Genomic DNA, 22,394 nt, shown 5'->3' with positions numbered 1-22,394 from the left:
GGCCAAGACCCAGCGGGCGCAGAGCCGGTCGGAAGGCAAGGACAGACGCACTGGGGTCCCTGCTCCCGTGGATGCCGGCTGCCAGCCGAGGCACAGACCAGGCCTGGGGCCCAGGGGCCTCGGGGCCTGCCAACAGCCACCGTAGGAAAGCGTCTGGGATCCTGGCCAGGTGGTGGCTGGAAGCCAAGGGGTCAGGTGGAGTGAGACAGAGAGAGAAGCCAGAGACCCAGCAGGAGTTTGTGGACGTGCGAGCCGCGGCCTCACTGTGTTTCCAGCCCCGAGAGGCCGTGCGTGCCGATGCCAACACGAGTCCAGCAGGGCCGTGCCAGCACCCAGCTGCCCAGGACCCCTGGCCGCGGCCCGTTGGGGTGCTAGGACCCTTCGCACCTGTAGAATTGTAATTTCAGTATCAAGGCCTAGTCACAATTTTAAATAGTTTCAGAACATCTTGGTTCTGACGCAGGAAAATAAAAAGTGGCTGCATATGCAGCTGACGACCTGTCATGTGCAGACGATAATGCAAACAGAATATCTCAGAATATGTCACAAAATTTCCAAAATTCAGAGGGTTGCTGTGACAAATTCTTGTGACACAGAGACCACCTTCCAACCACTGAGCAGCTGTCAGAGCTCGTGGCTGACGTGGACTACAGCCGTTCAGTGGTCCACGGCGACGTGCGGGGCCACAGCAGAGACCGGCGGGGGTGCCCGGTGCTGAGCGACCCCTCCCAGCAGGAGGCCAGGGAGGCCGCAGAGGCCGCAGCTTTCAGGCTTTCAGGAGGGCGAGAGGAGCCAAGGGAGGTTCAGGGACACAAGAGCCAGTTGGGCTCCATCTTGGCAGGACCCCAAGAAGAGCATCCCCGAGGACTGTGCCTCAGTGCCCTCCTGGGGGGGACACTGGATTTGTCTAGAAGGAACACCTGCCTGCTGTCGCAGACCGTGCTGTCACAGACCCTGCTGGAGACCTCCACATCCTGGGCGGCACGGGGATTGGGGGATAGGCTGGGCGCAGTCCCTCCCAGGGGCCCCTCAGCAGACTGTGACGTCAGTAGAAGCACACAGGGCCTAATGTTGTGGGTTCAGGCGCAGCTGGGGTGAGAACCGTCTCTCGGCCAGCCTCCCCAGTACATGAAGGCACAGGGGTCTCGTGGACACCCGGGAACTGAGAGCAGTGGCCAGCAGCCCTGGGAGGAGGGGGTTGAGTCCAGCTGCTGAGAAGCCCGGAGCCAGGGAGGCATGCCTTGCAGCTGAGTTGGCACACACAGGCAGACAGACAGCAATGTCCACTAAAAAAGTGTACGCTGTGGGGTCTGGTTTCCTTTTTCCCCGGAGGAGCCAGCAGGAACGTGTTGTGAGCCTTACACACTGTAGGGGAACAGAGGGACTGTCAGCACCCAGGACTGCTGGGCAGTGAGACAAACCCAGGCGCCGGCACTTGCAATGACAGACTCAGGCCTGGGTCAGGGCCCGTCCGAGGCACGGAGATTACACAGGGGCCTCGGCTGCTGGGTTTGGAACCTGCTTGCCATGGAACATGCTTCAGCAGATACACAGATCAGGTGTGTGCTGGGCTGGCTGCAGGCCCTAGCGACAGCTGAGACAGTTGCCCACACCCACGGGAGGGTCCCCCAACACCAGGAGCTGCAGCCGCACACCAACCATCGAAGACGGAATCTAAAACCTTGTGTAACAGACGTTTGGCTGATGTGAGGAGGAGCATGGTGATACTACTCTCTGCGCCTGCTTCACAAAAGCACAGATTTAGACAAGATAGCCAAGTGTGCGGCAAAGATCAGGTCTGGGAGAGGCAGGTGCTCCAGGTCAGCCACGGGACAGCCAGCAGGACGTGAGGACACCGGCATCCACACTGCAATAAACAAGTAGCCTAGGGTCTGGACATGGACAGAGAACCCAGCACACGGAAGACGCCCCACTCCAGGAAGAGGCGGTCAGGTGAGCCTGTCCTGCCCCCTCCAACCCCAAGCAAGCTTGATCTTGGGCAGGAGTCGCGAGCCCCTGATTGAGCCCAGCCAGTCTCCAGTGCCAGCAGAATGAGGAACCGGGTAGCTACCCACCAACATACTCTGACCTTCACTCCCCCTGCAGGTCGTGCAGGGGGGGCCCCCACCTACGGTAGCTCCCGTTGGCCCACAGCAACCTGTAAGATGAGTGTCCCGAGTGGACAGAGACCACTGTCCCCGTTCCACAGGTGGGGAGGGGTTTGAAGGGAAGACAGGGAAGCTCCTGACTCCTGACCCACACACACAGGCATCACACACACTCGCACGCACACACACCTGCACACACGTGTCCCCCGACCACCCCAGGGCCTGTCCTGTCCCAGAAGCACCACACGGCCCGCCCAGAGCCACCCCTATAAGGAGGTCACTGGGACACTGGCTACAGCTCTGAGGGTAAAGAGCCAAGGCTGCCCCAGCACGTGACCCAGGGAAAGACACAGGAAGACGGACGCCCAGCCTTCACTTTGCCGAGCAGTGCAGCCAAACGTGGGGGAAGCAGAATGTTCAGAAAATCTAATATTCTTCTTAATTCAATCTCCCGGATGCCACAGAATTAAAGGGAGAATTAAATGTTTTTAAAGCTTTTAAAATAAATCAGAGGCCTTAAGAAATAATCCTTCAGGGGCGCCTGGGTGGCTCAGTGGGTTAAGCCTCTGCCTTATGCTCAGGTCATGATCTCAGGGTCCTGGGATCGAGCCCCACATCGGGCTCTCTGCTCATTAGGGAGCCTGCTTTCCCCTCTCTCTCTCTGCCTGCTTCTCTGTCTACTTGTGATCTCTGTCAAATAAATAACTAAAATCTTTAAAAAAAAAAAAAAAAGAAGAAGAAAGAAAGAAAAGAAAAGAAAGAAAGTAAAGAATCCTTCAAAAGCAGTTTGAGTTTCTACAATGAGCAAACAGTGGGGGGCGGAGGTAGGGGTGCTTCAAAGAGTAACACACCCCAGCCACGAGGGACTCACAGCCTAACAGGAGAGCCCCCCCACACAACTGGCTCCGTTTGGGCAGAATTAAGTAAACACCAGGCGGAAGGCTGGGGTGGTGGTGGCCTTGATGGGCCCCAGGGAAGGAGAGGAGCCTCACAAACAGAGAGCTGCCCTGGGGGGTCTGCAGCATGGGAGTACCTCGGCCCCCTCTCTGATGGGCCTTGGGGTCTAAAGGGTCCCGTCCCAAAGCTGCTCCTTCGCAGACCGGACGGGAAAGAAGGCAGGGCTCTACTCATCCACGATGCCCTTTAGAAATGACAACACGAGACTGCTTCTGTTACGTGGGAAAAATAGAAGGTTAAAGAATGACAGATCACGACTAGTTGGATATTGAAGCCAGACTGTGTGCAGGTGCCAGAGCCCGTTAAGTGAGCCCACGAGAAGGGATGAAGATGTCTGTGGGACTGTCAGGGAAGCAACACAGACTCACACGGACCGTTTAAAGGTCACCAGCAGTTCCTAGGAGCTCGTGCTGAGACCAAAACATAGGAATGTCTCAGATAGATCGATAGATGATTGGTAAGACATGCATAGACAAGACTGACAGGTGACTAATAGACGACAAATTGATAGATTATCGATGATAGATCAAAAGACAGATGGTGGTTCCCGGCCATGCTGCTAACTGGTACCCGGCGGACCCTGAAAACAATTCTGCCCAGAGACTCTGAGTCCAGCCGTCTGGGGGAAGCTTGTGTTTGCTCCCAGCCTGAGGCTGGACTCAAGCTCTAAGCATGCGTGTGACATTAATACACACACGTGTGTCCAATGTCTCATCCCTGAGGGTGTGTGTGGGTGAGTAGATCACAGTGTCTGATCTGAACGTCGCTGGGCCCCAGCTGGCTGGGACCCGTGTGCCTAGGGCATTAGAGGGAGCAGTGGACAGGCCATGCCCTCCTGTCCCCACGGCAGAGGCCCCTGTGAGCAGAGCGCATGCCTTCCGGCGCTCTCTGCTGGGCACGGGCGCCCACTCTGAGACACGCTGGTGTTGTCCAGGCATCTTCCCAATTCTGGGCACACGTGCCAGCAAGCCCAGGGGCCACAGTCAAAAGCCACACGTCTGGTGTGTTTTCACCCAGTCAAGTCCGAACATCAGCAGGGAAGGAAAGGGGTTTCTAGTCCCTAAAACAACTGTCAGGTGAACACGATGATTCCTTCCTATTTGACAGGAGGGTAGACTGAAGTAGGTGACGCCCGGGTCACACACTGTTTAGACTCAGACCTTGGCAACTGTCTGTCTGATGTGCCCTCACCGAACCACGTTTTACCAAGTGCCTGTCCGAGCTGGGCATCGAGGAAACCGTCTATTGGTCATGACCGCAGTCAGCTGTGTCAGGAAGAACGGAGCAGCCCGGTCTCTGGGGTGGGGGGCGCTCATCCTGTCCCTCCCAAACCCCCAGGCCTGGGTGGCCTTCCTCAAGCAGAAGTAGGTGCACAGCAACGTGCAAAACCCAGACACTCGGCCGTCCCTGGCGCCTGCCCCCCAGAGGCCACGTGTGTCTCCTCTGGTTTCACCCGACTCGGCAGAGTCCGGCTGTTCTGCTCAAATGGGTCCTGAGACGGGCCCCCGGACGGCAAGGACAGGACAGGCGGCCGGGCCACAGGCTCTCCCAGGGTCCCGGAAGGCCCCTGCTAGGACGCTCCGGACAACCCGCCCCTTTGCCGTGCAGCCTGCTGCCCTGTGGGGCGGAGCGGGAAGGGTGTACGCGGGGCCATCTTCCTGCCTCTGCACCCGGTTAGGGGTGCGCAGGCTCGAACCGTCCAGTGAAGAGATTTCCCGGCCGCACACAAGAACCACTGTACTGTCCTAGTCTGATCTGGGTTCAGCCTTGCGAGTTTGAGTGTAAAAGATAATGAACAAAAGTTAAAAAAAAAAAAAGATGCCATTAAAGTAGAAGCCTTGACTCTGTGATCACCAGATGGTGTATTCCAGTACTCGGGGGAGAATTTTGTTCTCACAGATTTATAAAGGTAATAATTACAGCTTGAAGCTGAACCATGGAAAGTCCAAACTCCCTCTGATGGCAGCTGTTCAGTTGCCCAGGGTTGTTTTCCTGTTCTTGTGGCATATTTCCACATAAACTCTGCACAGATGGCACCGATCCCCTCTGCAGGGCAGGACACCTGCTCCCCCAAGCCACACTCCCCCTCCTCACAGCTCCAAAGGAAGACCAGCAGTCTCTCCCCAGCTGCACCCCCTCAACACCACAGAATTACCTCTGCAGATGGTCCAAAGCTTTGGCTGCAGGGGCAGAACAGTCCTCGGGCTAGAAAGGAGGAATGGCCCATCGTGGCCAGAGAAAGGACGCTGCTGACTCAAAGAGGGTCTGTTTTGAGCAGCGCAGGTCACCCCGTGAGTGGTAGTTCTGACTGCAGAGCTGGCTCACTTTTTGAGGGAAAAGCCCCGGCAGAACCAAGGACTTCGGGGCCTGGGGTGGGGGGCAGCTGCACGTGCACGGTCAGGGCTCACCCTCCACCCACCCCGCTCGGAGGCCTCTGGGAGCATCTCCTGAGTCAGGGCGAGGGCCCAAGTGTGGTGGGAAAAGGTAAGAACTATAAGGACGGGGCTTCCCTGTAGAAAAGCTTTTACCTAACTGGGTTTTTTTTAAAGTATTTCGGATTAGTGCTTACCAAAAATAGATCTTCAAAAAATAAGTGATAATCCCCCTTGATAGCACCCTGAAAAGACTGGATTCTGGTGGATATTTTTTAAACAACATTTCTTAGAGGAAAGCTCTTAGCTGTTTGGAAGTCTGAATGCAAGCGCCTGGCCCAGAGAAGGGGAGAGGGATGGCTGGATGTCTGCTGCCCCCTATGGCTCACACTCTCACAGTTCATGTGCCTTTGCAAATCCTGGAGCCCAGAGCATCCTTGAGGGAGGGCAGCCTTGTTCCAGGGTGCACCAAGGGGCACCAATAAGCCCTGAGGATGCGTGAGCTGCGCCCTCAGCACATGCGGGGGAGCTACGGGCGCCGAAAGTTCCGAGCCAGCCATGGGCTGGGAGACCCAGGAGTGGACGGGGGAGGGTCAGTGACGGAGGCGGGGGGAACTCTCCCGCTTCTTCCTGACCCTGCCCCAGGCACTGTCAGAAGCATGGCCCTGAGAGCATCCTCCTGGTGCAAAGCCCCCACCTTGGGGCCAAGACCTTTTACCCTGTCTATTGACAGAACAAGGCTTACCTGTCAGAAGGCATGTTCGTTGTCAGAATGGCTAAAATCAACAACACGGGAAACAACAGATATTGGGAAAGACGTGGAGAAAGGGGAACCCTCGTGCACTGTTGGTGGGAATGCAAGCTGGTGCAGCCACTCTGGAAAACAGTGTGGAGGTTCCTCAGAATGTTAAAAATAGAGCTACCCTATGACTGAGCAATTATACAACTGGGTATCTATCCGAAGAGTACAAGAACACTAATTCAAAGGGCTACATATACTCCAATGTTGATAGCGGCATTAATAGCCAAATAATGGAAGCAGCCCAAGTGTCCATGGATTGATGAATAGGTAAAGAAGCTGTATGTATACATAATGCAATATTACTTGGCAATCAAAAAGAATGAACTCTTGCCATTTGCAACAACAAAGATTGAACTAGAGCATCTTATGTTAAGTGAAATAAGTCAGTCAAAGAAAGACAAATGCCATAGGATCTCACTCATATGTGGAATTTAAGAAAGAAAACAGATGAACATTCATGAAGGAGGAAATGAGAAAAGGAGAGAAGGAAACAAGCCTAAGAGACTCTTAATGACAGAGAACAAAGTGAGGGTTTCTGCAGGGAGGCAGCTGGGGGATGGGCTAGACGGCTGATGGAGATTAAGGAGGGCACCTGTTAGGACGAGCACTGGGTGTTATATGTAGGTGATCAATTACTGAGTTCTACTCCAGAAGCTAATATTGCATTGTATGTTAACTACCCAAAACTCAAAAAAAGGAAAAAGGTACACTCTTGTCAACCTTACAACATAAGTGATGACCATGTAGCTAGGAGGGAAAGAAAAAAACTGGGGTCCCTAGTGGGGACAGGGCAAAAACAGGTGCTAAGCTCAGGGCTTGGCCAAGAAAGCAGCAGGAACACCCCTGAGACATGGTGCTGGGGCCTGCTGAGACCAGGCTCCATCGAAACAGAAACCCAAAGTCCACTCCCCAGCAGGCCAATGAGAAATGCTGAGGGAGCCCCAAAACTGAGGAAGGAGCAGACAATGAAGATGAGCACCACGGCCGCCCCCCCACAAAGACCCAAAGGATCAGTGAGAGAAATCTGGAGCAACAGCAAATCTCAAACACACCCCAAGCCCTGATAGAGTGACTCAAGCCCTTCATGAAAGGCCTGGTAGGAGGCGGCCAGTCATTTCCAGGTCTGAGTCTCCACTGCCCTATACCAGATAAGCAACTTTCAACAAAAAACAAGAAGCCTACACAAAAGTAAGAAAAAATGCAACATACTCCTAAAAGATGAAACCACCATCAGAACCATGGATACCATAGCGAGGGGAGCCTCGGGGGCTCAGCTGGTTAAGCATTTGCCTTCAGCTCAGGTCATGATCACAGGATGCTGGGATGGAGCCTCTCATCAGGTTTTCTGCTCAGTGAGGAACCTGCTTCTTCCTCTCCCTCTGCCCCTCTTCTTTCAAATTTAAAAAAAAAAAAAAAAAACAAATAAATAAAAATAAAAAATCTTAAAAAAAAAAAAACATAGGACAGTGATGTTGAACTAACTGGATAATTTGCAGGGAACCTAAAATAATATGGTTAACACATTAAAGGGTATAGTGGAAGAGGCAGACAGCATACAGGATTAGGTGGGTAATTTCAGCAGAGAAATGAATACTATGAAGAATTAACTAAATGTAAATGCTAGAAAAGAAAAACATAATAGCAGAAAAAGAATGCCTTCAGTAGGCTCATCCTTAGATTCAACACAGGAAGGAAAGAATAAATGAACCTGAAGACAGGTCAAGAGAAATTACCCAAACTGAAACAGAAACAGAAAGAGGAAAGAAAGGCAGAACACATTATCCAGGAGCCTTGAGATAATATCAAACAGTCTAATGTACACATCACCGGACTCTGAAGGAAGCAGAGAATAGGGAAAGAAATACTTGAGGAAATAACGGCTGAGAATTTTCCAAAATTAATGACAGAAACCAACAGAAGATCCAAGAAGATCCAAGAAGTTCAGAGAACACCAAGTAAGATAACTTTTTTAAAGCAGGGGAGGGGAACAAGAAACCCACATATCATAATCAAATTGTTGGTAAAAAGTCCAAGAGAAAAGCCTAAATAAAACAAGCCAGGGAAGAGACATATATATTGTACACAGGGGCGAAGATGAAAATCTAGGCACCTTCTCTTCAGAAACCTGGCTGACAATGGAAGGACATCTTTGATGTGCTGAAGGAAAACTCTCAGCCCAGAATGCTATACTGAGTTAAGATGCATTTCTTAAGAGGAGAGGGGTGCCTGGGTGGTTCAATCGGTGCATTCAACTCTTGGTTTCCACTTGGGTAATGATTTCAGGGTCATGAGATTGAGCCCTGCATCCGGCTCCTCTGCTTGAGATGTTCACGCGCGCTCGCTCTCTCATGTGTGAACATCAGCACATGGGAAGAGACACACAAGCAGATGCACACAGGAGGAGAGGAGGGAGGGAAGTCCGTCAACTTACACCGTGCACGGGGGGTACGAGACCATCCGGAGACAGACTCTGGCTCAACGGAGACTTCTGCTGTCAGCCCCAGGGCAATCACCAACAACTTTTTGAAAGAGGTGTTTGAGTGCTAAGTCAGCAGACGTGAAATGGAATCATACAAAATGCTCAGTTAACTAGAGAGAAGGGAAAACAAGAGGAAAAACAGAAACGTTTACGTGACTCTGAAAGCACACTGACGTCTTAGGCAAAGCTCACCTTGTTGCGTCTGTGGACGGCCTCCCGGTGAGCCTTCCCACACGCACACCCGCTCTTTTATCGCCTCGGGAAGCTCTCCCACAACTGTCCGGGCTCCTCCTCTCCGTTGCTCATCCGTGGAAACACTGTGACCCCCACTTCGGACCGCCGGTGTTTCACTATTTTCATCAATTTTTCCCTCTGCATCCTGAGAAACCCCTCAAGTCTGGACATCGCTGACCCATTCTCCCTTACGGAAAAGACCCATTTGTCACCTTCAGTGTGGATTTTAACTCTTATTTTACACATTTTCTCTAGTATTTAATGTTGAACCTGTTTTCTCCTTGGCTTTCTATTCCTTTCCAGGGAAGCCATTTCTCATCATAGCCGACCGTTTTGTTGTTGTTTGCTGCTGCTGTTTTTCTTCCTCTGGCCAAGTGTCTCCAGATGTCTATTCCCTTTCTGGGTCCTCAGGATCATCTTTCATCTGCCAAATAATACATTTCATGGCACTACATTCATCACTCTTGGTCTACTCCTCCTTCAAAGAGCACCAATGTCCATACTCTGGTTGCCAATGAGCAGAGTTCAGTGAGACCTTCTCCTTCTAGACGCTGGGGTAAGAGCTGTGCACACCTCTAGCCCAAAGCAGACTCTTTCTGGTGCAGACCCCAGACTCAGATGGGAACTCCTCTTCTGTTCTTGGTGTCTGCTAGACACTCTAAACAAGCTCTTCAAAGAGCAAAACCCCCAAAATTGGCTTCCCCAGTAAGGACTGCCAGCAGGACCTTCTATTCCCCACATGTCCTCAAAGATAATTTTGGCAAAACTATATTTTGGCACTTCTCTCCCTCTTGGTATTTCCCGGTATTGGGGTCTTGAAGTGGATGGCAGGAAGGAGGTGCTGATGGTGGGCATGAGGGAGCTTTGTCTGAAAGCAGCAATGTCCACCGAAGGGAGAAGCAGTGCCCGCGGAGCATGGGGCAGTGGGGATTGCAGTCAAGTCTTGTGTCCAAGACACAGGTCCAGTGGGAGGACCTCAATCTCTAGGTATTACTGGCACTCTTCAGCAGAGTCCAACGATCTCACATCTAGAAGTTGCTCCTAATCAGTGGGTGAGATTTTGGTGGCCAGGCCTTGCTCCTCCTGTGTCTTCCTGAGCCTCTATGGGGTTTAGAAGAGCCAGTATGGCTGCTAGCTTGATGCCGTCTTATCCTGCACGTTGCTGGAGGTCACTCCCCTCAATTCCAGTTTAGGACAAACTTCACACCTAAGGGCTGGGGGCAGTAGATGAGGGGCCGAGGAGATTAGCCTGTTTCCAGAATTACAGTCCCCACAACCAGTCACGAAATGCAGCGTTCTGACAGGACCTGGCTCTGTGTTAGTGACAGCCACACAGCCAACTCACTCAGCGGCCACACATTCCTTTCTTCCTTCTTTCACCATTGGTTGAGCACCTACTGTGTGCGAGGCAGACACACAGCCCTCAGAGACGATGTTGAGAAAAGAGACACATCTCTGCCCACAGAGCTCCTGGTCCAGTGAAGGAGGCAGACACCAGCTGAACAAGTCAGACACACACAGTTCACACAGGTGACACGCTCCGGAATGTTCCTTTTTACCTTCCATGTAAAAGATGCTCTGCTTCTGCAGTGACATCTCCCTGTTGCTAAGTGTGGCCCAAGAGACCGAAGCTCCCCCAGGCCCTCGCTGACCATCCTCAGCCATCACTGTCCAGGGGACACGGAGCTGGCCAGAAGGCCATCCCGGGCTTTCTTGTTATAACTGAGTGCAAAACTCAAGAGCATTTATTTACTTGGGTTATTTTTATACAGACATTTTTAAATTCTAAAGCATAATGTAAAATGTGTCTGACATTCAAATAATGCCAAAAGAAGCCCAAGAAAGTTTTAAGAAAACAGTTGGCAGAGGTCATTTCAATGACATAACTCCATTTAATTTATGCCTGAGTATGTCCTTTCCTGCAGGACTAAGAAAATTGTTCATTAAAGAACATTTTCATGGTAGAGTGTTTAAAATACAAATGTGCTAATATTTTAAAGCTCTTCTAAAAAGTAGAAATATTCTCAGAGAAGAACATAACCGACTTGACCATTTCCAGTTCAGCATATACTCAAGTGTTTGTTGTTTCCATTCAGAAAATAGTGATTTATTTACTGGGAACACAGAGGTGACATTCGTGTAAATAAGTTACGTACAGAATACATGTCCTCTCTCTACATCAATGTACATACACACGGGAGTCACCGTGTCTCCCATGGGGGTCACACCCAGCCCTCGCCACTGCCCCCAGGACCACACCGCGCCCTCCTGCAGACCCCCTACAAGGCTTCCCGCAGGAGCAGCTGCAGCTTCCTCAGCTCGTCTGCCACGGGGGCTGCCCACGTCCTCTTCAGGTACTGGACGTCCACGCGGCCAGAGGCTCTGGCCAGCACCAGGGCCAGGAAGCAGCCGTTGGCTTTCTCGGCTTCACCCACGACTGTCATGGCCGCCAGCCTGAAAGGAAGAAGCACGTGCTGTGTGACCATGAGTCCCCGGATTATCTATCCTCCAAGGAACGAGGAAAGAGCATTTACTAAATGCTAAATTCTAAAAATTTCAGTAATAGTCAGAAGAAAGGTTAGGCCAGAAATAAACATAAAAGATCTATAGAAACCGCTTAGAAAATGCATTTCTACATTTCTGCAGACTGAGTGCTTACGAGGGTCACAGGTCGCAACGGTCCAGGCCCTGAGCGGAGACCCTCCCGGCCAGCCTGTTCCTCTTTTCCACAAGGCACTAAGGAAACAGTCTGCGGTGAGCTTTGGTACGACTCAGCCCCATCATGACTCACAGGAGGAGGAGGAAGGGTTTTAAAGGCAGACAATGTCAGACCATTCGGACAGGTAGGGTTACAAGGAGATAAACACGGTCTCATCAACTGAGGAGAGATCTGCTGCAGCAAACAGGGTGAGGGACATAGTTTGTGGGATGCAAGCCAGGAAAGCAAGTATCCTTAGACACTGAGAGGAGCCAGAAAGATCATGCGGCCTTTCTCCAAGTACACGGCCACCAAGTAGGAATGGTTGGTGACCAGACAGAAGGCTAAAAAAGGCTAAATTCTGTGTACCTGACAATTAGAATAAAGGATCAAAATTGAAGGCAGGCTATAACAATATCAAGAAATTCTTAAAAACAAAAGTGATTTGGAAGCATAAAACTTAGTTAATGCTACCCAATATCATGATGGATCAAGAACATTGTGGCTTCCTAAGTTGGAAAATGCCATATACCAAAATTTTAAATGGAACATAGTACTTTTTTCCAATCAATCCCATCTCTGAAAAACAAAGCAACACACACACACACACACACACACACACACACACACACACACACACGAAACAGGAAAAAAAGCAACTATTTTTCTCCAGGGAAAGGAAGAACATGGGCGTGGTTGGGAACGGCAGTAGTTACGTTGGGAGGACTTTAAGATAGACTTTGTATTTAAACTTGGTAAAAGAGGGGTGCCTGGGTGGCTCAGCCGTTAGACATCTGCTGTAAGCTCAGGTCAGGATCCCAGCGTCCTGGGATGGAGCCCCGCATCCGGCTCCCTGCTCAGCGGGAAGCCTGCTTCTCCCTCTCCCACTCCCCTGCTTGTGGTCCCTCTCTCGCGGTCTCTCTGTCAAATAAAATTTTTTTCTAATCTTAAAAAAATAATAAAATAAAAATAAACTTGGTAAAAGCCCATTAGCTGCCTAGAGGGACTAAGGAATAAATTTCCTTATTAGTAAGGAATAAATTTCCGGGATGCCAGTGGTCCCCGAGTACCCAGCAAGGAACCCAGAGCCAGCCCAACAGCCCCGACCTTGCCTCCCCAGTCCCTTCACTGACCAGTTTCTCTGACCGGGTCCGGCCTCTCACCTCTCCCTCACAGGCTGCTGCCAGATGCTCAGCAACATGCGGCCCACGTCTGCTCGCGGCCCACGCAGCTCCCGGCTCCCACGGCACCCGCAGGGCCAGCCTCTCGGGGGGGCCTCCTGTCTTCCTCTGTTCACTCCCACTTATCCTTTGAGACCTGCCTCAGTGGCGTCGCCTCCAGGGATCTCCCGCAGCCCGACTAGATCCCCTGACTATGCCTGGTTTGGTCAGGGGTCCCCAGCACCCTCAAAGTGCCTCTGGCACCCACTCATCCCACCTTTACTCACCAAGAAGGCTGATACACGCCTGCCTCATACCGACCTCAATGCTCCTGCCCCTCCTGTCTCCTCCAGGGCCACCAGCACCAGCCCCCACAGGGGCCACGATTCAGTGGGGTCCACGACAGACACAGGACGGGAGCACTGAGCCCCTCCAGGGGACGCCAGCAGTCGCAGGTGGCAGAGAAACCCCACAGTGGCCCCAGAGGGCCTGAGTGCCACCCTCCCATAAGCACACTGGATGCCCAGCTCCCAGGCCGCTGTGACACAAGCACAGCCACCCTGACAGGGACCAGACTGAGCCCCTGCGGCTAGTCAGTCTACACCCACCCACGTCCCACATGTTGGAGTGCCACGGCACCGCTCACGGCCCGCGAACCATGACAAATTACAGTCGTAGAGGAAGGCACAGCCTGAGAGACTCCAGGGAGCAGAGGGCTGCTGGAAGGGGGCATGGGGGGAGCTGGGCTCACCTGGGACGGGCGCGGCAGAGGGCACGGGACATGATGACCGCTGGCTGTTACACACCCCTGAGAAGCACTAATACTACACCGTGTGCTGACCCAGTACTCAGTGCTGCCCGGTGCTCCAACACTGCCGTTCCGTGACTAGCGTAAAACACAGCCCAAGCGGAGTTGCCACAAGCTTGGAAGCATGAGTAGCAGGTGACCAAGGCAGAGGCTTCCATGGCACAGCTACTGTGACTCCCGCAGGTGCCACACGGCATGCTCCGTGGGCCACCGCCAAGCTGGGGCTCCATGAAAAGCACGAGGACAGAGGTCAAAGCCCCAGTGCGTGTGGGACGGTGCAGGTACTATGTCTTGGGGATTGAGAGCCCGATGGAACCCAAGCTGAGGGCGGAGAAAAGGCCCCGTCCAGGCTCCGTGGGCAGCTGCCCCCACCTCCACGCTGGCCCAGAGCCCCTCCTGCTCCCCACACACGCGCCCCCCCGCCTGCTTCTGCTCCCAGACCACGAGCCTGCAGGTTCAAAATCCACCCAAAATGTGGCCAGTTCCTCCTTCTACCTCAACTCATGCCTTTTAGACTCTCTTAGTTTCTTGCTCTGTTGTTCTCTGCGGCCAGAGAAACACTGGGCCCTTTCTAGGAATACGACTCCTTCACCTAACACTGCCGCTACCCAGACGGGAGGCGTCGGGGAAGGAACGTTCCACGTCCTTCTCTGCTCTGCCTCGGCAGCTCCCCTGCCCTCTCCCGAGATCCGGACACGGGCACCGACGGCATGGGGCAGGAGCACTGTCCTCGGTAAGACCTTCCTTCCCTGCCCCACTGAAAATCCACACTCGAGCCCGCCCTGTTTACTTCTCCCGTCACAAGCTGTGGGACGGCTCGTTTATTTTGCTTACGACCCACCCGGCCTCGAGCCAGCAGCCGGTTCCCCGCCGCCCCACTGCACGCAGTGTGCCCGGCGCACGGCAGGTGCGCCCACGCACTTGTTTTATTCAGTAGCGGACAAGCTCTGGAGAGTAAACTGTGTGCATTCTGTGTTCCTATGTGAACCACAGTCTGGATTTTGAGGATATATTTTTTAATAATTGGAATAATGTAAGTGGGTCCATTTCTGGAGACTACTCTGTTCCCTCGGTCTGCTGTGTTTTTGTGCCAGGACCATGCTGCTTGGTGATCGCAGCTTTGTAACAGGGCTTGAAATCAGGCAACGTGAAGCCCCAGCTTTGGTTTTCTTGTTCAACCTTACCCTGGTGATTCGGGGTCTTTTCTGGTTCCATACAAATTTTAGGATTGTTTGTTCCAGCTCTGTCAAAAATGCCGTTGGTATTTTGATTGGGATGGCGTTCGAAGTATAGACTGCTCTGGGCAGTGTGGACATTTTAACAATGTTTATTCTTTCGATTCATGAGCAAGGAGTGTTTTCCATCTCTTTGTGTCTTCTTCGATTTCTTTCATGAGCGTTCTGTAGTTCCTCGAGTACAGGTCTTACCTCTCTGGTTAAGTTTATTCCCAGGTTCTTGTGATTTTTGGTGCTACTGTGAATGGAATCAATTCTCTAGTTTCTCTTTCTACAGTTACATGTTAGTGTATAAGAAAGCAACTGACCACTACCACTGTGTACTGATTTTGTATCCTGCCACATCGCTGAACTGCTGTATGATGTGGTCCCTATACACAACGGAGTAGCGCGCGGCCATCGGAAAGGATGAACACCCACCACGTGCATCGACACGGACGGGACGGGACGAGACGATGCTGAGTGCAGTAAGTCAGACAGGAAGAGGACTTTCATGTGGTCTCACTCCACGTGGAGCATAAGGATCGCTCGGACAACATCGGGAGAAGGGGAGGCAACTGGAGGGGGAGATGAACCATGAGAGACTGTGGATCCGGGGAACAAACGGGGGGTTTCAGAGGGGAGGGGGTGGGGGATGGGCTGGCCCGGTGGTGGGTACTCAGGAGGGCACGGACTGCACGGAGCTCTGGGTGTTATACGCAAACAATGAATCCTGGAACACGACATCAAACAGTAATGACGGACTATACGGTGACTAACGTAACAAAATAATAATTTTTAAAAAGGAATAATGTAAGTGAACCTAGTGCTTGCGGTAGATACATGCAGGTCTTAATTTTTTCAGGTATTTTTTTTCTTAGAAAGAGAGAGAGGTAGTGTGAGAGCACAAGCAGGGCAGAGGGAGAAGCAGACTCCACGCCGAGCAGGGAGCCCGATGTGGGCTCGATCCCAGGACCCTGGGATCATGACCTGAGCCGAAGGCAGAGGCTTAACCCACTGAGCCCCCCAGGCGCCCCTTTCCAGGTCTTACTGCTGTGTCCTCGTGGTCTGTCAAACCATACCCTGGTTTTGAGCACCGCTTGTCCTTCTCTTTCCTCTACAAAGGGGTGTGGGATACAGCTGAGTGGCCCCCGGCCCCCAAGGTCGCTGGGAGACTTCATTTCACAGCAGGAGAATGTACTGACAAGAAATAGAAAATCTCAAGAAAGAAAACAAGTAAAGAGAGAAAGCAGGGCCAAAGAGAGCCCTTCACAGTGAAAACTTGATACATATTTCAACTTTCAATTAAACAAAACAACAAAAACGGGATGATTGAAAGCACATCCACACGCGCATGAATGGGTTTCGCCACACTCAGTGCCGAGGCACATGGGGCTGGTTTGAAGGGACATCAGTTTGGGCAGAGGACTGACACTGCTGTGAAATGCTGTGAATCACTGACTCCCACGTGGCACCCTCTTTCAGAAACTAAAAGGAAGACTCTGCACATCACTCAGACAAATACTGAATTTAAAAGACTAGTAACGGAATGCGACTAAGGACCTCACAAAAAGCTTCTTTCATTTACAGGAAGATAATCATGGGAGGGGGGCGCCTGGGTGGCTCCGTCATGAAGCCTCTGCCTTCGGCTCAGGTCATGATCTCAGGGTCCTGGGATCGAGCCCCACAGCTTCTCCCTCCGCCTGCTGCTCCCCCGGCCGCCTGTGCGCTCTTTCTCGTTCTCACTCTATCTCAGATAAGTGCAAAAATGAATAAGAACGATAATCACAGGGAAAAGCACAGTGTGAACTCTTTAGTCCACAGAGTATTCTGGACTAAATATGAAATAGCATATTCCAAAGTGGTTTTCAAAATATTACTTATATATGTAAACATAAAAATGTTTAAATTTAAACATGAACCACCACAGTTTAAACTGTAGCAACCTTACCCGTAAGCCCCCAAGGACGCTTCTAGAAAGTAGTACCCATGAGGAGGCACCATCAGACTCACCTGTCTGGGGAGATGCGCTGTTTGGCTACAGGACCCAGGTCGCTTTCCAGCAGATCCCAGACATAAATACAGGACGTGTCATCCTGGGCCAGGAACACGGCAGGTCTGGTCAAGGACCAGTGGAGGCCTGTGACCGCGTGGCCATCGGTGCCGCAGTCCCACTGAAGGAGAGGGCGCTCGGAGGTCAGCTGGTGCAACCGGAGGCTTCCGTCTGAGCAGCCGGCCTGGGGACAGGGTGGACACTGCTGGTCTCCGTTCTGTCTTCCTTTCACTCAGTCTCACCAGAGAGGGACATCGTCAGAGCATTGGCTCTGTCCTCCCAAATCACCGAGCTGAGCATTCACCCTGGAGATCCTGATACACTTTGAACCCCCTTCCCCCTCCCCAAACGGCCAATAATAAATTCAGCAAATATATAAATCGAGGTTTATCCTTAACCAAATGGAATATTGCTAAGTCGACCACAGGCCGTGACGATCGGTTCCACAGAAATCAATAACCCACTTCCTTAGAAAGATTATATAAACCTGAACCAATAATACGGTTATATATCCCCCTTGAATTGAGATTTTTATAAAACAAAACTTGGCTGGCTTACTATTTATTTAGTAATTTATTTTATTTGACAGAGAGAAAGAGCACAGGCAGGCAGAGTGGCAGGCCCAGGCAGAGAGAGAACCAGACGCCCCACAGAGCAGGGAGCCCAGTGCAGGGCTCCATCCCAGGACCCTGGGTTCATGACCAAAGCCGAAGGCGGTCACCCAACTGAGCCACCCAGGCACCCTTGCCTGGTTTAGTAAAAGCCCCAATTTTTAGCTTAGAGAAGCCTAACTCCTTTCTAACTCGATATATGTGATCCTTCACATGGTTCCTCCAAAAGAGCAGAGGCCTGAGTTAGCACCACAAACACTCTGTGCACTCTGGGGTGAGCACAGAAGCGAACATCACGGGTCAGAGAAGCCAGGTCTCTTCCCGCCGGCAGGTGCAGGGAAGCAGGGTCACCCTGGCATGAAGGATGTGGGCCAGTACAGGGTTACGATAAGCAGACAGAGCTCAAAGTGGGGATCGAGGCTGTGTCCTGCCCAGCAAGCACTTCCCACTGCCCAGATCTTAGTTTCTCAGGACTCTTCTCCCGACTACAGCCGTGACTCCTTGGAGAAAAGGCTGATGCTGGAGTTTACTGTCCTAGGAAACAAAGAAGGGCCCGTGGAATGAGGCTGGAAAACCCCAGAGCCAGCCTGAAGGGTGACCCCAGGACAGGCTGAGCAGCAGAGGCAGTAAGGCAGCCCCAGAGGGTGTGACCCAATGAGGACAGTCAATGGCTATGTGTCCACTTGAGGTCCTAAATGCACAGACACACGCCTGCCCAGAAGCATGGACATCCGCAGACAGCCTGGGAGAGAGGATGGAGCCACGGAAGTAAGAGAAGAGACAGGCAGGTTCCTGTAACGTTCCTGTAAGCCAAAGTACGCGAAGATAAAGCCTTCCAGATCCATTCCACAGCGGCGTGGAACGCTCTGCAGGGGCTGTACACAGGACCTTCCCTGCAGGCAGCCCGCTGGCACTGAAGTGAGCTGGTAAGTGCCCCCACTTTAAAGGAATCCTCAAGGTCACTGCTGGTGTTTTGCTGCCCAAACAGAAATGGTGCTTTAACAACCAACTTTCTTACCAAGAATACTGGTTCTCCAAATGGTGAAAAATCAATCACATTCACTTTGACTGGTCTCATACCAGGTTGCTGGGGTTTGTACAATTTGGGAGATACTTTCAAATCTTGTCTGGTGCCATGACTTATAAGACCCTGGTAATAAGAAGACCAATGGTGATAAAAAGGATCAGGCATCAGGTTGGATTAAGCAGTTATTCTTGAAACAATTACACAGCATCATTAAAAAAAATAAGTTAATCTTTAATGAAGATATCTGCCAAGGAACCAGGAAAGGAGAATGAATTACAGAATTAGATTTAAACCCCTACTTACCACGTCTGTGCCAACAATGAAGTGACTAGGGTCTGAAGGAAGAAACTTCATGTTCAGGGTTTGCGTGGCCCCCCAGAATTCAAAGCACGTATGGGAAAGGCTGAAAGAAACCGTGAAGATGAATGGATGAGCTGTTTGACGCCATTGGGCTGACAGCACATCACACACTCCCCCTCGCCCGAGTCCCTGGACAGCAGAGCTCTTCGCTGCTTTATGCCCGTTTCTTCTCCTGTTCCCTAAGCTCTGGGCAGGCCTCCAGCTCTGGTCTCCTGTTCACTAACTCTTTCTTCAGCTACGTCTCATCTATCTAACCACCCACAGACTGTAAATTTGAAAGATGATAGTTTCTTTCCAGAAATGTCTTTTAGACTGTCCCATTATCCCAAGTTCTTGTTGTGCTGAACCCATTCGTTGTGCCGTGGTAGATGCTGCTTCAGGCTTGGAGTTTTTATCATTTTTCTTTCTGAACTGCTTCCCCTAAGAGTGCTGGGAGCCCATCTCGTGGGAGCATCCCCCCCACCCCCGTTGGAGTGCTGGCAATACTGACGCCATCTGGTGTGTGTCCTCTCTTGGAGAAACGTGTTTTGGGACCCTTGGGGAGTAATATACACACCTAAGAAAGGACCACTGAGGCCAGGATGGGGGAGGCTTGCTTTGGCCGTCCATCAATTTGTTAAAGACAACATAGGGGGGCCACTGCGTGGCTCAGTGGGTTAAGCTTCTGTCTTAGGCTCAGGTCATGGTCTCAGTGTCCTGGGATCGAGTCCCACATCAGACTCTCTGCTCAGCGGGGAGCCTGCTTCCCCCTCTCTGCCTGCTTGAGATCTCTGTCAAATAAATAAAATCTTTGGAAAAAAAAAGACAATGTAGGGTCTCCCCTTCCTGAGGCCCAGATGGCACCATGAGATCTACCTAGGGGTTAGCTTGCGGGAGGGGCCCACAAACCCTCAGACCTTACCACAAGGCCTCTCTGCACACCCCTCACTCTATAAAATCTGTGCACTGCAGTGTGAACCCTCAGGGACGAGCTGCACGACTCTGGTGGTCGCCTGCTCATCCCTCCCCGTCCGCAGGTTACCCTGAACAACATGCGAAGCAGAGTGGACGGAGTCGCCCGCTTGGCTTCCCAGCCTCACACCCCTTCGCCGCGGGAAGGATGGGCCTCCTCCAGCCTTGAGCACCGCCTAGCGGGAAACTGTCCTGGGGTCCACCAGTGGGCCGCCTCCTCAGCTTGGGGGTCCCCTGGGGTTCCAAGTCTCCTGTCCCCATGTCTCTCCTGGGTTGGGGTGGGGCTTCCTGGGTCTCTTCCTCACTGAAGCGGCCGTGAACTCAGGAACCCACACGGCGCTCTCATTTCGAGCCCTCAGCGTCCCGCAAGCCTGATGCGCGCTGGTCGCATGGCCTGAGCCCTGCACGGCCACACCGACAGCCGAGCCCCCACACGACGGAGGCCTGCGAGCTAACTGCAAGCTCTGCTCCCAGCAGGGGCTGTCCTCGTCTTTGCTGGGAAAACTGTTTAGTTTATGGTTAGTTTTTCTGTTATAAGCATATGTTACAAGTACAGGAAAGGGCCCACGGCTGCTCCTTCTGCCAGAAGCTGGGAATCTGGCCTCTCTACCTCATACCACATTCAGGACCACAAATGTCCCCGGTCAGCTGAGGACTCCCCAGTCTGAGATCCCTGCCATGGAGCTGGCGGCCTCCTGGTCATGGCCACACGCAGCACAGCCCAGCCCCCTCCCACCGGGCTCCCGGTCCTCACCTTGTGTGCGGGACAGCTGGCCGCGGAGCCGGACACCCGGGGCAGGGCAGCTCCCCGAGCTCCACCCTCTGAGGCCAACCCCTCCATAAGCAAGAGGGCCGCCGTGCTTCACACCACAGCCCTGTACCCACCCTGCAACAGCTCCTGTCTCCCTTCCTCCGTCCAGCCTCACAGTGGTGCCAAGTTGATCCTTTTACACCACAAATGAGACTTGCCACTCCCTGCCTTAAACTCCTGTCCTGGCTCCGTCCCTCCTGCAAGAGAGCCGTCTGCACCCTCCAGCACAGCGAACACTTGAGCCTGGCCAGTGACTTGCGCCCACCTCTCTCAACAGCAAACCTGCGGGCAGTATCCTAGGTGGGTCGGGGGCTCGTGCCCCTCCCTCTGGCTGAGCACACTCCTCGTCCACCTCCCATCAGCTGTCACCCCCCAACCCACGGGGAAATCCAGGGAGGGCCAGGGGTCACCTGCGGCTGGTTCTACAGTATAGCAGCTGACTTTTTCAAACATAAAAGAGTCCCTGTAGTAATTATATTTGAACCAACTAAAGCTGATTTACAATCTCAAAACAGGTACAAATTCATTACTATCACCCAGAGGCATTCTAAGAAGAATCACGCTAATATAAAAAACTTTTCCAGGGCAAATCGCATGCTGATAGCCCCCAACTACAATAAGTGACCAAGAAAAGATGTTTCAGGAATAAATTTACATATATAAGTCCCACAGACAATATTTGTGCATTTAATAAAGTCTTTATGTCACATTAAGTTATAGGAGTAAAAGCGGAAATTGAAGCTTCTAAATAACACTTTCATATCGGAGCTTCTGAACCTGAAATCCACTTAACTTCAGTTCTATTAAAACTGGTGGAAGAACAGTCAAAAAAATTTTTTAAAGATTTTATTCACCCATTTGACAGAGATCACAAGTAGGTGGAGAGAGAGGAGGAAGCAGGCTCCCCGCTGAGCAGAGAGCCTGACGCGGGGCTCGATCCCAGGACCCTGGGATCATGACCTGAGCCGAAGGCAGAGGCTTTAACCCACTGAGCCACCCCAGCGCCCCAAAACAGTCAAGTTTTTGTAGTGCCGATGTATAAGATAGAAATTATCGAGAAAGAGATGTTCGCTGTACACCTGGTAACTGCATTTATTACGCGAACTCATTAATACTAAACTAACTCGGCAAAACGCCAAGTTTGAGAAGTTGGATTTTCCCTGCACACCTGACCACGCACGTTCTGTATGCGCGACTCCCGGACGCTGGGAAAGGAGGGAAGGTTCTGACTCAGAGGGGCACAGACTTACCGGTCGCTCAGCCGAACCACAGCACTGTGCACCAGCTTTACCCTCCCTCCAGGGATCAAACCTGAAAACAGGGCAATCGTAAATAAATGCACCTCTTAATACGAGTTAAACCAAAATCCAATTACAGTTGCCCGAAATCATTTTTCATTGTCCAAAGAACTGTGTTACGAAATGACACCAAAACGTGGGCCCAGAGTGTTCCCTCCTTAATGCAGGCGAGGTTCCCGCAAACTGCCTTACGAGAAAAGGACTGTGGAACCAATCAAGAAGCCTTTACGTTTCTAGATTTGATAAAATAAAAAAATGGTGGTGCACTAAGCAAAACAAAAACAAAAACAAAAAAGAAACCTTAAGTTTCCAAGAGGAATACTTTGCCGTAAATGCCCACTGGTGGTCTTGCGTGCATCAGAAACCCCAGGACCTCTCTCCCCACATACGCGGAGGCATGCCTGGCGGTCACACGCTCGCCGCAGAGCGCACAGGTGCCCCCACTCCTCAG

At 51.9% G+C, this 22,394-nt stretch overlaps 1 protein-coding gene across 9 annotated transcripts in view; it reads right to left on the bottom strand.

Moving 5' to 3' along the window:
* Window positions 1-11,030: 11,030 nt before the first annotated feature.
* DYNC2I1 (dynein 2 intermediate chain 1) overlaps window positions 11,031-22,394 on the bottom strand; it is a 53,062-nt gene continuing 41,698 nt past the window's right edge. For 7 of the 9 annotated variants that reach the window (XM_059172415.1, XM_059172412.1, XM_059172413.1 and 4 more), the window contains 5 exons: window positions 21,896-21,956; window positions 18,827-18,926; window positions 18,515-18,646; window positions 16,846-17,069; window positions 11,031-11,406 (listed from right to left, as the gene is read on the bottom strand). In XM_059172415.1, coding sequence (XP_059028398.1) covers window positions 11,232-11,406; window positions 16,846-17,069; window positions 18,515-18,646; window positions 18,827-18,926; window positions 21,896-21,956 — 692 coding nt within the window. In that variant the 3' untranslated portion in view covers window positions 11,031-11,231. Of the gene's footprint in view, window positions 11,407-14,548; window positions 15,411-16,396; window positions 16,580-16,845; window positions 17,070-18,514; window positions 18,647-18,826; window positions 18,927-21,895; window positions 21,957-22,394 lie in introns of those variants that run through there. The other 2 variants (XM_059172417.1, XM_059172416.1) reach the window with 2 other exon arrangements.

This window comes from Mustela lutreola, chromosome 4 (assembly GCF_030435805.1).
Source record: "Mustela lutreola isolate mMusLut2 chromosome 4, mMusLut2.pri, whole genome shotgun sequence".
Lineage (NCBI taxonomy): Eukaryota > Metazoa > Chordata > Mammalia > Carnivora > Mustelidae > Mustela > Mustela lutreola.
The sequence above is the reverse complement of the archived record's forward strand: the minus strand, read 5'-3'. Positions and strand labels throughout refer to the sequence as shown.